This window comes from Somniosus microcephalus, chromosome 4 (assembly GCF_052327205.1).
Source record: "Somniosus microcephalus isolate GS21.2 chromosome 4, FLI_Smic_1.0, whole genome shotgun sequence".
NCBI classification, from domain to species: domain Eukaryota; kingdom Metazoa; phylum Chordata; class Chondrichthyes; order Squaliformes; family Somniosidae; genus Somniosus; species Somniosus microcephalus.
Genome location: NC_140990.1, coordinates 216,433,833 through 216,449,226, shown reverse-complemented (window position 1 = coordinate 216,449,226; position 15,394 = coordinate 216,433,833). Strand labels below are relative to the sequence as shown.

Below are 15,394 nucleotides of genomic sequence, written 5' to 3'. Positions count from 1 at the left end.
AGGAAGAGAGTTCTGAAGGAACTGCATGAAGGTCATCTGGGGGGAGTCAAGATGAAAAGCCTTGCTAGGGCTTATGTGTGGTGGCCAGGTATCGACAAACAAATAGAGGATCTGACTAAAAGCTGCTCAGGGTGCCAAAAAGTTCAAAACGCACCTCCAATTGCACCGCTGCATCCGTGGGAATGGCCTTCAACCCCATGGCAACGTGTGCATATCGACTTTGCAGGTCCATTCATGGATTCCATGTTTTTGATAGCGGTAGACGCACATTCCAAATGGCCAGAAGTGATTAAGATGTCGACCACTACCTCTGAAAAGACGATCGCAGTTCTAAGAACCATATTTGCAAGGAATGGGTTGCTGGAACAAATATGTTCAGACAACGGACCACAGTTCGTGTCAGAAGAATTCCAGAAATTCATGAAAAAGAATGGGTGAAACACTATACATCTGCCCCATATCATCCGGCTAAAAATGGGTTGGCCGAGAGATTTGTACAAACGTTCAAAAAGGCGATAAAGGCCATGAGCGAAGACCATATTCCACTACAACACAAGGTGGACAATTTCCTGATGGCATATCGAAACGCCACACATGCAGTGACAAATCAAAGCCCTGCCATAATGTTCTATAACAGGAGGTTGCGGTCCCGGTTGGATTTGTTAAAACCCAATGTGCGTAGGGAAGTCAAAAACAAGCAATTCCAGCACGTAAATAACAAGGCCACTCGGAGTTTCGAAATAGGACAACCAGTGTTGGCCAGGGACTATAGGAATGACAAATGGCAATCCGGAACAATTCGTGCCCGACAAGGACCCTTGATGTACACGGTAGACATTGGTGAGAACGTAATACGACGTCATGCTGACCAACTTGTGGAATCGAGAACAAGGGTCGACCCCATGTCTACGGCAGAGACACCAGTTGAAGAAGTTATTGAGCCTGTAGCATCTACCTCAGACTCGAACGTACATGATGATGTTCAATCCATAGGAGATCAAATGGATGAGTCACCCCAGCAACGAGAACCAGAGACCCCTGAAAGGCGTTATCCGGCCCGGATCAGGAGGCCTCCTCAGAGACTGAATCTTTGAACAGTTTTGTGTGAAAGTTGTATATATGTTATCCATGTTATGTTTAAATTGGGGTGTACACTGTTAAGCTAAAAGGGGAGGAATTGTAGTGTATGTAACCTGTACCACCTTAAGAGGATACCTTAAGGTGATGGACTACTTTCTGATGGCTCCTGTACATTGTAGTACCGGTGGTGACCACACCGGTATATAAACCCTGTGGAGCAAAGTGTATTTCAGTTCAGCCCTGACCCTCAGTTACTAAAGACCTGTTTAAGTATTCTGTAGTCTGTGTCCAGTTATTCAGCATAACTACATTTGAAAGCACAGACTCAACACCAGCCCAGGCCAATTCTCAGGTCAAAATTAGCTAACGCAGCATAGATCAGAGACTGAACTTGGTAATGTCACTGGCCATTCCGGTTCTTGCTTAATTATGCTGCTTTTATTGATCTCTATTGTAGTGTAGTTGAGAGCAGAGAGGTACGAAGTAAGTATGAGATTAGTTTTTTTCTGGATATCCTGATTCTGTGACTGACACCCCACCTAAAGCACTGCATGATGGCCATAGCACACTCTCCTAATGACTCTGCCCCAAAAGCCTGGCCCGGCCCGCCTCAGCAATCCATAGATGGGAACCCCAAACTTGGCCTGCATAGCCCATCACCCTGCAGTCTAACATTTGTGGATACACACCCCCACTTACCAGTGTTTGTTTGGAAGGGACTCCCTCCTATTCAGCTACATTTTGTGTGTCGACAAACTCCTCCCCCCCCCACCCGACGGTCCATTGATCTCTCCTTTTACCTGAGCATCATTTTGTGGATGCTCCCACCCACTGTGCATCGTTCTCTGCATCAGAAGCAGGCGTTTCTCCACCATCCCAAGTCCTCCCCCTCCGCAGCATTTTGCACATCACAATCAAATTTTACCCAGTCTTTCCCTGCTCCCCACTAAAGACATTTCCTGACCACCCACTTCCTCTCTTACTCTTCACCATAAGGCCAAATGGCCTCCTTCTGTGCCGTAAATTTCTATCATTCTGTATCTCCCTCTCCAACTCCGTCCCTCTCCTCTCTGTCTCTCCTTCTCCCCCATCCCTATTCCCCTCCAGTTTCCTCTCCCTCTGTCCCCCTCTCTTCCCTTCTTCCTCTCCCCTCCTCCTCCCTAACGCCACTTGACCTGAACACTGCACTTGGTTGTCACTTCCTGTGTGCAAAGTCACGGGCCACAAACACACAGAGAGCTGATACTGATCTCTTCCCAGTGTTAAAATGCTTGGGTTTTTCTCTTGTGGCTTATGACATTTGACATCTCCAGGAGTAATTTTGTTTAATCACTCCTGGGTATCCATTATTCTCCATATTATAACAGAATTTGTCAGATATCAACTGTAGCTTACTTACTGGTTACCTTGAGGTCACATTCATTAATCCTCTTAAGTGAACTATGTCTAGTATATAAAAAGTGCACAAAAACCAGTACTTAGCTGTACTAAAATACATTTTGTTTGCTTTGAATGAAACAATATCTTAAACAGCTCAAACTATTAATGTTTAAACCATTATTTTGCAGGTCTGAGTCACTGAATATGGATATCTATGAAAGATCCTTAACGCAAACAACTGCAACTGTGTCAATTTAATTTGGGTGGCACACACACGATCTTAATAAACTCTCATCTGCAGGCAAACACTTCCTTCCACATCTACAAACAAGATAACCATCATTCAATATGACAATCCACAAGAGGAAAACAAAATTAATTAGTTCATTCTCATGCAACAGAAAACTGAACTCAGTATCCTTTCAGAATCATCTTCCATCCTGCAGCCACATTCAAACTATTTAGCACAAAAAACTTGAAAAACAATTAGACAAAATTTAATTGAATAGAGAAAATATTTCAGGAAAAAACTACCCAATTTAATGACTTATTATTGTACAGGGCCATTTTCCTCATAAGGTATTTCTTGTATTCAACTAATCTCAATGTAGTATTTTCTGTGTGCATAGCATTATGATGCTGCTCATCAAAGTTCCCCTTAAGCCGCGCAGGCCGCTTGCCAGCTTGACAATAGGAAATACCGCACCTGCACGGGAATTTGAATGGGACGTGCAGCCAATTAAAGGGGCCGCACACCCCAAAAAAATTAAAGGGAACATTGCTGCTCACCCTTTGCATTTTCTTATGTTCTCGGTGTAACTCCATCTCCAAGGCGAAAACCTCTCCAGCAGAGAGCTGTTCACTTTGTTCCTGTTCCTCCTCATCGTCATCACTTACACGATCACCAAACATTGAAGCGAAAACTCGATGGACAGACTTGCTCACACCATCAGAGGTTTCCTCTGCAGAATAAACAATTGATTATTTTGTATCCATGTTTGCTTTTAAAAAGTTGAACATTCATAACTTGATTTAAAATAAAAGCAGGACAGTTAACAATTCATCACTCAGTGTATTTTATAACACACATCAGACTTTTAGCCTTTTACACACTCTAGAAAATGTAGCTTCTTCACTCATTTTCATTTCCCTATATACCAGAGTTATTCAGGTATCACAAAATCATCTGCCATTTTACAGTGCTAATACTATCCCAATTTACAAAATGACATTTCTGTCGCCTTCTTTGCAGCCAATCCAAGACAGAGAAACCGTAGAAATTGACCCAGGATAACTTTTTCCACCAGGCTGACATTTCATAACAACAGTGACTATACTTCAAAATAATTCATAGACTGTGAAGTGCTTTTGGATGTCCTGAGGATGTGAAAGGCACTATATAAATGCAAGTTCTTTCCTTCACTTATATGTCTTACATTTCATTTTAACTTTAGTTACGATCAAGTGTTTTGCAACCACTTCACTATTACAGACCGCAAAGTCGATTTATCAAGACTGCGTAAATTATATATATTTGACACAAATGTGCAATATGTAATTAGGACTTCCTATTCCTAGTAGTAATTTAGGGTTCTGTTACTAATAGTTTGTACCTTTCAATCTCTGATAAAACAGCCTGCAACAGTTGCATTCCCAGACTCACAGGGGAATAAATACATTTAACAACAAAAAAATGTGCTGGATCTCTCTATACTGAAAAGAGGTTTTCACTGGGAACTGTGGCATCGTAGCTGAGGGGCTCGAATTGCCTTTAAAAGTTGTGTTTTTTAAAACCTGTTTAAATCACTTCTGTTTAATCTCGAAACTTTACCAACATGCTGAAGAACAAACAGCCTCCAACGGTGAGCGTTTGGGCAATGATGCAGCAGCAACTGGCGAGTGCCAGAAAACGCCGACTGGTGCAGCAGGTGGAGAACAGGTCCAAGCTGCTCTCAAGCTGAAGCAGGAGAGCAAGAACTTTCTGCTGACATTATTTCTTCTCCCTGCCCTGATTTCCATGGCATGCACCATTCACCAGCAACGCTCTCTCAGGTGATCTGCTCCTCTACTTCCGACAGTCATGCTCTCCAACCAGGCGCTAGTCAGTGTGCAAGAGTTGTTGAGAGTGACTGCACCTCCTTTTACTGGTTTCCTCCCTCCCTGGAGGGAAGTGTATGAAGACCTCGCCTCCAGCAGAGCTGAGATTGCAAGAGGTTTTGTGGGGAATTGCAGACAGGAGCCTGCATTCACATTGAATCATATGCTCAGCCAGGCTGACCAACATACATTGTTTCCTGGGAGCAACTGGATTTTGATGCTGCTGTATGTTTCCCCATGATTGCAGATGCCTACAACAACTTACCGTGTGGAAATGCTCTGAAACTCACCCAAATCTTTGAAGGTGGCAAGGCAAGTTGATAAGGTAGATAAGAAAGCGTATGGGATACTTGGCTTTGTAAATAGGGGCATTGAGTACAAAAACAACGAAGTCATGCAACCTTTACAAATCACTGGTTAGGCCTCAGCTGGCGTATTGTGTACAATTCTGGGCACCACACTTTAGGAAGGATATCAAGGCCTTGGAAAGGATACAGGGGAGGTTTACTAGGATGATACCAGGGATGAGGGATTTCAGTTATGTGGAGAGATTGGAGAATCTGGGATTGTTCTTCTTAGAGCAGACAAGGTTAAGGGGAGACCTAATAGAGGTATGCAAAATTATGAGGGGTTTTAATAGAGCAAGTAGGGTGAAACTGTTTCCTCTGGCAAGTGGGCCGATAACCAGAGGTCATAGATATTAAATAATTGGCAAAAGAACTGGAGGGGAAATGAAGAGAAATTATTTCACACAGAGGGTTGTTATGATCTGGAACACACTACCTGAAAATGTGGTGGAATCAGATTCCATAGGAACTTTCAAAAGGCAATTGGACATGTACTTGAAGAGGATTATTTTGCAGGGTTGTGGTAAACCACTGTTATACCTGCCTGTGTGTGTGTTTGTATTCCACTGTGTACATGTCTGTACATGCCTCGGCTGACTCCTCCCACGAGTCCAGGTATAAAAGGTGACTGCTCCACAGTCCCTCTGTATTCTGGACTGGTCGACCACTCGAGGCACACCTTCATTCTCTTGTTAATAAAAGCCTGTTAGTTACTCGCTTAACCTCAGTCTTTTGAGTAATTGATAGCGCATCAATTTTATTAACAAGATTTTTTATAATGGAGAAGATCCTCACACCAGCATGCCTGGACTTAGACCATCGGGAGGCAGACGCATCCACCAAGTTTGCTCACTGGCTTAAGTGCTTTGAAAGATTCCTGATCGCCTCCGCTGCAACGGTCAAATCGGATGAGGACAAACTGGATGTCCTGACTTCCAAAGTGAACCACCGAGCGTACTCGGTCATCCAGGACGCGACCTCGTACACGGCTGCTCTCAAGCTCCTCAAGGACCAGTACACGCGCCCAGTGAACGAGGTGTACGCCAGGCACCTCCTGGGGAGTCGTAAACAACAACCTGGGGAATCGACCGAGGAATACCTTCAGGCACTGTCTGTGCTTGGCCGGGCCTGTGGTTGTAAGGATGTAAAGGCCGCCGTGTACACAGAGGAACTTATCCGGGACGCTTTTGTTGCGGGCCACAGGTCCAATTACACCCGACAGCGACTGTTGGAGCAGAGTGACCTCGACCTCAACAAGGCCTCTGAACTCGCACTATCATTGGGCGCAGCCTACCGGGGCATGGATGCCTACTCCTCTGCACCGTGGACGCCGCGGGGAACGACAGCCTGGGACACGGTAGGACCGTCTCATAGCGCCGTGCCACCCCAGCCACATCCCAGCAACGGCCCAACTACCGCAGCAGTGTCCCAAGGCCAGAAATGCTACTTCTGTGGCCAGGCCAAACACCCCAGAGCGCGCTGCCCGGCAAAAAATGCGATCTGCTCGGGCTGCGGGAAGAAGGGACACTACGCCAGCGTCTGCAGGGCCAAAGCCACCCCGAACCCCAGCAGCGCCACGTGTGGGCCGTGCGGGCCGCCATCTTGGGCCTCCCCAGCCATGTGCGAACCACCGGAACAGCAGCCATTTTGGATGCCTCCAGCCACATGGGGATCATGGACGCCGCCATCTTGGATGCCAGCCGGGACGCAGCAGGCCCCCAACACCGCCTCATCTGATACCCGCAGCGACACACCGACCCCTACGCTGGCCTCCGTTACACTGGACCAAGCGAGACCGCACCAGCTGGCCCGGTCCACAATGGACATTAAGGTAAATGGTCACGAAACAACCTGCCTTTTTGACTCTAGGAGCACGGAGAGCTTCATCCACCCCGACACGGTGCGGCGTTGCTCTCTCCCAGTCCTGCCTGCGCACCAGCGGATTTCTATGGCCTCCGAGTCCCAGTCGGCGGACATTGGCGGCTACTGCGTGGTGACACTCTTAGTAGACGGGACTGTGTACAATAATTTTAAACTTCTGGTCCTGCCCCACCTCTGCGCTGCCGTTCTACTGGGGTTAGATTTTCAGTGCCACCTTCAAAGTGTTACGATGGCGTACGGTGGACCCCTCCCCCCACTCACAGTCCGCAGCCAGCAGCTTCCAAATTGCCCGCCGCGCACCAGGTGCAACCTCTCCACACTCAGAGTCACCCCCCCCCCCCCACTGTTTGCTAACCTCACCCCCGACTGTAAGCCCATCGCCACAAAGAGCAGGCGATACAGTGCCGGGGACAGGGTTTTCATTAAAACTGAAGTGGAGCGGCTCCTGAAGGAGGGGGTTATTGAGGGCAGCACCAGCCCCTGGCGAGCCCAGGTTGTGGTCGTTAAGACCGGCGAGAAGCAGCGCCTGGTCATCGACTACAGCCAGACAATAAATCGCTACACCCTGCTGGACGCTTACCCACTCCCCCGCATAGCTGATATGGTCAACCAGATCGCGCGGTACCGCGTCTTCTCGACCACTGACCTGAAATCAGCGTACCACCAGCTCCCTATCCGCCCTGAGGACCGCCAGTATACTGCCTTTGAGGCAAACGGCCGCCTCTACCACTTCCTTAGGGTTCCCTTTGGCATCACCAAAGGGAGATGGACCGGATGGTCGATCAAAATGCGTTGCAGGCCACTTTCCCATATCTGGACAATGTGACCATCTGCGGCCATGACTTGCAGGACCATAACGCAAACCTCGAAAAATTCCTCTGCACCGCCCAACTCCTGAACCTGACGTATAACAAGGAGAAGTGCATATTCCGCACAACCCGCCTCGCCATCCTTGGCTGTGTTGTGGAACACGGAGTCATCGGTCCCGACCCCGACCGGATGCGTCCCCTTATGGAACTCCCACTGCCCCACGGCCCTGAAGAGGTGCCTCGGGTTTTTCTCCTATTACGCCCAGTGGGTCCCCTACTATGCGGACAAGGCCCGTCCGCTGATCAAGTCCACCTCTTTTCCCTTGACGGCAGAGGCCCGTTTAGCCTTCCACCGTATCAAGGAAGACATTGCCAAAGCCACCATGCACGCAGTGGACGAATCCATCCCCTTCCAGGTGGAAAGCGACGCGTCCGACTTTGCCCTGGCCGCTACCCTTAATCAGGCGGGGAGACCCGTGGCCTTCTTTTCACGAACCCTCCAGGGGCCGGAGAGCAGACACTCCGCTGTTGAGAAGGAGGCCCAGGCTATTGTGGAGGCTGTGCGTCATTGGCGGCACTATCTGGCCGGAAAACGATTTACCCTGCTCACTGACCAGCATTCAGTTGCTTTTATGTTTAACAACAAGCAGAGGGGCAAAATCAAAAACGACAAGATCTTGAGGTGGAGAATCGAACTTTCCACCTACAACTACGAGATCTTGTACCGGCCCGGGAAGCTCAATGAACCCCCGGATGCTCTATCGCGTGGCACCTGCGCCAGCGCGCAGATCGATAGACTGCGGGCCCTCCACAATGACCTCTGCCACCCGGGGGTCACCAGGTTCTTCCACTTCATCAAGGCCCGCAACCTGCCTTACTCCATTGAGGAGGTCAGGACCATGACCAGGAACTGCCAAGTCTGCGCTGAGTGCAAACCGCACTTTTATAGACCAGACAGGGCTCACCTGATAAAAGCCACTCGCCCCTTCGAGCGCCTGAGCGTTGATTTTAAAGGGCCTCTCCCCTCCTCCGACCGCAATGTGTACTTCCTCAACATTATTGATGAGGACTCCCGTTTCCCGTTCGCCATCCCCTGCCAGGACATGACCAGTGCCACGGTCATTAAATGTCTGAATGACCTCTTCACCCTGTTCGGTTTCCCCAGCTATATCCATAGCGACCGGGGCTCATCGTTTATGAGCGACGAACTCCATCAGTACCTGCTCGCTAGGGGTATTGCCACAAGCAGGACCACCAGTTACAACCCCCGGGGGAACGGACAGGTGGAAAGAGAGAATGCGACAGTTTGGAAGGCCGCCCTGCTAGCCTTAAAGTCTAGGGGCCTTCCAACCTCCCGCTGGCAGGATGTGCTCCCCGATGCGCTCCACTCTATTCGGTCACTGCTCTGCACTGCCACTAACGCCACCCCTCATGAGAAAATGTTTGTCTTCCCAAGGAAGTCCACATCGGGGACATCGCTACCGCCATGGCTGACGTCCCCAGGGCCGGTCCTCCTGAGAAGACACGTGAGGACCCATAAAACGGACCCCCTGGTCGAGAGGGTCGACCTCCTCCACGCCAACCCCCAGTATGCTTACATTGCGTACCCGGACGGGCGGGAGGACACAGTCTCCATACGAGACCTCGCACCCTCGGGGGCCCCAGTAACCCACTACCACAACCCCCCACGATCCAATATCCAACCCCAGCAGACGGCACGCCTGGGCCCCGCGACCCGCTCGACACCCACGAGGACTACACACCAGTGCCCCAGCCTACGCGGGACTCGACGCCGGAAGCTTCACTACCCCTGCCGTCGCCACGTCGATCACAGCGGCAGACAAGACCTCCGGAGAGACTCCAATACACAAACTTTTAATACACTTCACCCCGCCGGACTCATTTTTAAACAAGGGGTGAATGTGGTAAACCACTGTTATACCTGCCTGTGTGTGTGTTTGTATTCCACTGTGTACATGTCTGTACATGCCTCGGCTGACTCCTCCCACGAGTCCAGGTATAAAGGTGACTGCTCCACAGTCCCTCTGTATTCTGGACTGGTCGACCACTCGAGGCACACCTTCATTCTCTTGTTAATAAAAGCCTGTTAGTTACTCGCTTAACCTCAGTCTTTTGAGTAATTGATAGCGCATCAAGGGTTATAGGGAGAAAGCTGGGCTGTGAGACTAAATTAGATAGCTCTTTCAAAGAGCTGGCACAGGCACGACGGGCCAAATGGCCTCTTTCTGTGCTGTAAGATTCTATGATTTTAATGTACATGAAAGCATCTATGATAAAGGACAGCTGAAAATATGACATTATGTCTGAACAAGTCAAAGGGTAACAAGTTAAAGAGGACATATTACTGTAATATGGGGAAAAGGTACATGCGATTAAAGTTCTACCCCCATATCATTTCAGGAGGGAAAAAAAGTTATGAAATTCTTCTGCTACCCACTAGGAGGAATCACAAATTTTCTCTTATCTCCAGTTGCAGTAACATCCCAGTATACTGCACAGGAGAATGATACTACATGTAAAGATATGACTCAACATTGACAGGTGTTGATGTTAAAAATATATTAAGGTTGTCCTTTCTCATGGTTTACTCAGCATGTGATCTGATACCCTGAAATATAGAAGGTTAAGGGGTGATTTTATTGAGGTTTTCTGAATTTTGAAAGGAATTGATAGGATAGCTAGAGAGAAACCTTTTCCGCTGGTGGGGAGTATAGGACAAGGGGACATAACCTTAAAATCGGAGCCAGGCCATTAAGGAGAGACGTTAGGGACCATTTTTACTCTCAAAGCATGATGGAAGTGTGGAACTCTCTCCTACAAAAAGCAGTAGATGCTAGCTCAATTAATAATTTTAAATCTAAGCTAGATAGATTTTTGCTAGCCAAGGGTATTAAGGGACATGGAGCCAGGGCGGGTGGATGGAGTTAGGATACAGGTCAGCCGTGACCTCACTGAATGGCGGAACAAGCTGGAGGAGCTGAATGGCCGACTACTGTTCCTATGTTGGCCGACAATTGCAAGCTTCACGGTAAAAGATCCTTACCTCCTGGGCAATGCAAATACTCCAAAGTCCAGTTCGTGGCATATGAAGTCCCCCAACAATTTTTCACCCAAGAGTCCTTTCTGTCAAGAAGCATCTGTAATAGCTGCAACAATTCCCGAGGAAGCCCGAACAAATGTAACCAAGATGCATGTTCCTGGACATCAACATCAAGCACATCCACTTGGAATGATCAGTGCACGACCCTGTTGCTTGCATCAGGTGTCAAGCAACTCCAAGGTTGGATCAGGGAAGGTCTATTCATGTTAAAAATATTACCTGACTTCACAAAACATTTTTCAATTTTTTCCCCCCCAAGTATACGCAGTAATGTAGGCAGAGATAGGCCTGAATGGTATGATGAAAATAGCAACACAAATATCCCAGTGAAGTTTCAATCAATGAGAGATGGTTGAGAGCACACAGAGAAGGTGACCATTTTTGTTCTACTGGGGGGGAAATGGGCTAATGCTTTAAATACAGGGATATTGATCAATGTCAGAGGCTACCAATGTCAAAATGTCTTTAAAGGAGATTATCCCTTAACAGCGTTTCCTCAAATTGTTAGTCCAGGCCAGCTCAACTCCATTTTTCACTAACTGCCTTCCAAAAATTATGTAGCGTCAAATAGAAGTATTGCTTTCTGCACTGTTTCCCTGCAACAACCCTCCAGCCCACTTCCCAAAAAACTCTGTTTCTCTCATTCCAGCCTCTTGTGCTTCTCACCTTCAGCTGCCCAAGCCCCACATTCCGGAATTCCTTTCCAAATTAGTGTTAGGGGGATTAAATACGTGGGGTTACGGGGATAGGGTGGGATATGTGTTGGTGATGGGGATCGGGTGGGATATGTGTCGGTGCAGGCTCGATGGGCCGAAATGGCCTCTATCTGCACTGTGGGGTTTCTGTGATTTCTGTGATTTCTCCTTTAAGACCCTCGTTAAAAATCCACCTTTTGGTCACACTTCCTAACAGCTCCTTCTTAGGCTCAGCATCCATTGTTTTTTATTATGCCTTTGTGAAGCGTTTGCAGATGTTTCTCTGTGTTAAAAGCACTATATTAATGCAAGTTGTTGTCTTAAATGCAAAACATCATGAAGACAGATGTAAACACTACAAACGTAACCCACATCACATTATAGCAGAACCTGCTAAATCTGTATTATTCGGTTTGCCAAATGTCTTACCATTTAATAATATACAATAAACAAATTTTAACATTTAACTGAATAACCTAGAACATTTTTAAGTTTTTATCTACGTTGACACTCCAGTGCAGTACTGAGGGAGCGCTGCACTGTTGGAGGTGCCGTCTTTCGGATTAGACATTAAACCGAGGCCCTGTCTGCCCTCTCAGGTGGACGTAAAAGATCCCATGGCAATATTTCTTAGAAGAGCAGGCGAGTTATCCCCGGTGTCCTGGCCAATATTTATCCCTCAATCAACATCATTAAAACAGATTATCTGGTCATTATCACAGTGCTGTTCATGGGACCTTGCTGTGCGCAAATTGGCTGCTGCGTTTCCTACATTACAACAGCGACTACACTTCAAAAGTACTGCATTGGCTGTAAAGCGCTTTGGGATGTCTTTTTAAAATTCACTTATGGGATCTGGGCGTCGCTGGCAAAGACAGCATTTATTGCCCATCCCTAATTGCCCTCGAGAAGGTGGTGGTGAGCCGCCTTCTTCAACCACTGCAGTCCGTGTGGTGAAGGTACTCCCACAGTGCTGTTAGGTAGGGAGTTCCAGGATTTTGACCCAGTGACGATGAAGGATTGGCGATATACTTCCAGGTCAGGTGTGTGACTTGGAGGTGATGGTGTTCCCATGCGCCTGCTGCCCTTGTCCTTCTAGGTGGAAAAGGTCACAGGTTTGGGAGGTGCTGCTGAAGAAGCCTTGGCGAGTTGCTGCAGTGCATCTTGTAGATGGTACACACTGCAGCCACGGTACGCCGGTGGTGGAGGGAGTGAATGTTTAAGGTGGTGGATGGGGTGCCAATCAAAAGGGCTGCTTTGTCCTGGATGGTGTCGAGCTTCTTAAGTGTTGTTGCAACTGCACTCATCCAGGCAAGTGGAGAGTATTCCATCACACTCCTTACTTGTGCCTTGTAGATGGTGGAAAGGCTTTGGGGAGTCAGGAGGTGAGACACTCGCCTGAGGTCATGAAAGGCGCTATATAAATGTAAGTCTTTCTTTTTTATTCTGTTTATCTACTATAACCAGCCTCTACAACTGTTTGCCTGAAAAGTGGTACTGACAAGAATCAACCTTTTCCTAAATTAGATGAATAATGTACCTGAATCGTCTGCCTGTTGCTTGGCACGGCTATGTGTAGCTTTGGATGGGCCATCCTGATCTTCTGCAGCAGTGATTTCGCCCTCATCTTCAGTCACTCCATCACCTATGGCTTCCTAAAAAAAAAAGCAAAAAACCTTAACACTCGTTACATTATATTCATGGCATAAAAATCATATATGAAAGGATTTTTAAAAAGATTGCACTTGATGCATATTATCCCCAACTATAAAAATTTCACAATGCAGCCTCTCATCAGCAATCTGAGGCTCAGTTACCTCACACAAAAGATACCCAATTCAGCTGATCCTGAACAAAATTTCAATTTACCAAATCACTTTACATTCAGTTATATTTCTGATTCAGCACTAAATGCATACAATCCAAATAAAACACACGTTATACCCACATTCCTAAATGCTTTACATTTTATATTGTTTACCCAGCTCCGAATTTCATCCAAGGACAGAACGACGTATCAGAAATGCAAGGACCCTCATTACAGGGAAAAGGTAATAATAAATTAAAATCCTGCATATAGAGGACGTTTACTCCTTATACAGAAGGATGAAACATCACACATGCATTCATCTCTCACTAGAGAAGGCAGACTGAAAATTGAGACAAGCACAGCTTCAAATCAACCACTGATGTATTTTATATAAAATATATTAATGATCAGTATCCTGTTTTCATAGTGAGAATCAGCAATTTCTTATATTCCCTGGTTATGGGACAAATATTATCTCTCCAGTAGAGGCCCATTTTTCTAGTTAGCTGGTCTAAACTTTCTTTTGATGCCTGCCTGCGTCAGGGAGACAGAGAAAGCAAGATCAATACACCTCCGCTTTAAGTCTGTAACATGAGAAAGTTTGGTACACCAAGTCAGTGAGCGCATCCGGCTAATCTACTTTGCATATGTGTCTGGCAGATACAGTGAGTGCATGCCTGGTGATCTGCAGTCTCTCTGTGTTGGTGTGTCTCTCCCTCTGCCTGTCTGGAGAGGTGTTCCACTGTCCAGGGCCATATCAGAGAAAGAGTATATGTGTGTGTGTGTGTGTGTGTGTGTGTATATTAAGAGAAAGATAATTATTTTCTGGTAGGACTGCAATGTGTGTATGCTTTGTGGGTGGGAGTATCTGGCAGGTGTATGTGTATCTGCTCAGGGGCGTGGATAGGGGGACGTGTATGATGGCAACATGCAACTGATGAGTGCAGGGAGCAGGAGTGTCTGGTGTCTGATAGAGGTTGCATGTTTGTCTATCTGGTGGGTAGGTCTGTGTCTCGTGCTCCCTCCCTCCCCAGCTCACTAGTAGCAGGCTCACCTCTGAGTCAGAAGGTTGTGCGTTCAAGCCCCACTCCAGCAATTTAAACACATAATCTAGGCTGACACTTCACTGCAGTACTGAGGGAGTGTGTGTGACTGTCGGAGGTGCGAGGAGACTTTAAACTGAGGCCCCTTCGGTCCTCCAGGGTGGGACATAAAAGATCCCATAATACTATTGAAAGATGAGTTGGGGAGTTCTCCTGGTGCCGTTCTGAGGAAAGGCAATGCCTGAAACGTTAACTTGTCATTTCTCTCCACTGATTTTGGACCTGAGGCGCTGAGTGTTTCCAACATTTTCTGCTTTTGTTTCAGTTCTCCTTGTGTGGTGACCAAACTGAAAACTGGCCATTTATCTCACTGCTGTTTGTGGGACCTTGCCATGCGCTTTGTCCGTCACATTACAAGGACTAAAAACTACTTCATTGGCGGTGGTCCGTCTCTCTCACAGCCTCCCTCCTCTCACCCGCTCTCGGGCTTTCCTCTCCTCCCGGAGCCGCTCAAATTCCTCAAATGAGATCTTTCCCTCCAAGTAGTCGATGAGCTCTGGACTGAAGCCCGACATCTTGGAGCCGGGTGAGTTACAGGCGGACACTCACTCAGTCCGTCCACTAAAACAGTCCGGCGGAAATCCGGCGCTCGCTGTTCCTGTTGTGCTCTGATCGTAGCTCCTTCCAACCCTGTTTTGCTTCGATTCAATTTAATCGCTGCTTGGTTCATGCGCGAGAGTTTCAAACGTTGATATCGCAAGAAATTTGTAAATTAATTTATTATTGTTCCTTTGCTGTCTGACAATTTATTGTGAGCAGGGCCCGGTTCAAATGTTGACGTGATCTTTTGTTGCAATTCTGCATTTTCTTCAAGACTAATAAACTTGAAATGTCAAACTAAAAACGTCAGAACTCTGCCGTTGATCAATAAAATAGGCAAAATCATTTGTTTCTTTAACATCCTGTGACTCGGGAAATGGAAAGTTGTAGATGCAATTGAAGAGACTGGCACAATCGATTTTTTTCTATATTTGTTCTCAGGATGTGGGCGATGCTGGCAAGACAACATTTATTGCCAGTCCATATTTGTCCTGAGAAAAAGAACAAAAAGAAAGAATTTATATTGTGCCT

The 15,394-nt window shown here is 47.0% G+C and overlaps 1 protein-coding gene across 3 annotated transcripts in view; it reads right to left on the bottom strand.

The window, feature by feature from the left end:
- The window catches only part of gtf3c3 (general transcription factor IIIC, polypeptide 3), a 75,057-nt gene extending 60,087 nt beyond the window's left edge, over window positions 1-14,970 (bottom strand). The window contains exons 1-3 of one of the 3 annotated variants that reach the window (XM_085985824.1): window positions 14,873-14,970; window positions 12,951-13,065; window positions 3,250-3,422 (exon numbers count right to left, since the gene is read on the bottom strand). In XM_085985824.1, coding sequence (XP_085841950.1) covers window positions 3,250-3,372 — 123 coding nt within the window. In that variant the 5' untranslated portion in view covers window positions 3,373-3,422; window positions 12,951-13,065; window positions 14,873-14,970. Of the gene's footprint in view, window positions 1-3,249; window positions 3,423-12,950; window positions 13,066-14,274; window positions 14,699-14,739 lie in introns of those variants that run through there. The other 2 variants (XM_085985827.1, XM_085985826.1) reach the window with 2 other exon arrangements.
- Between the last annotated feature and the right edge of the window lie 424 nt (window positions 14,971-15,394).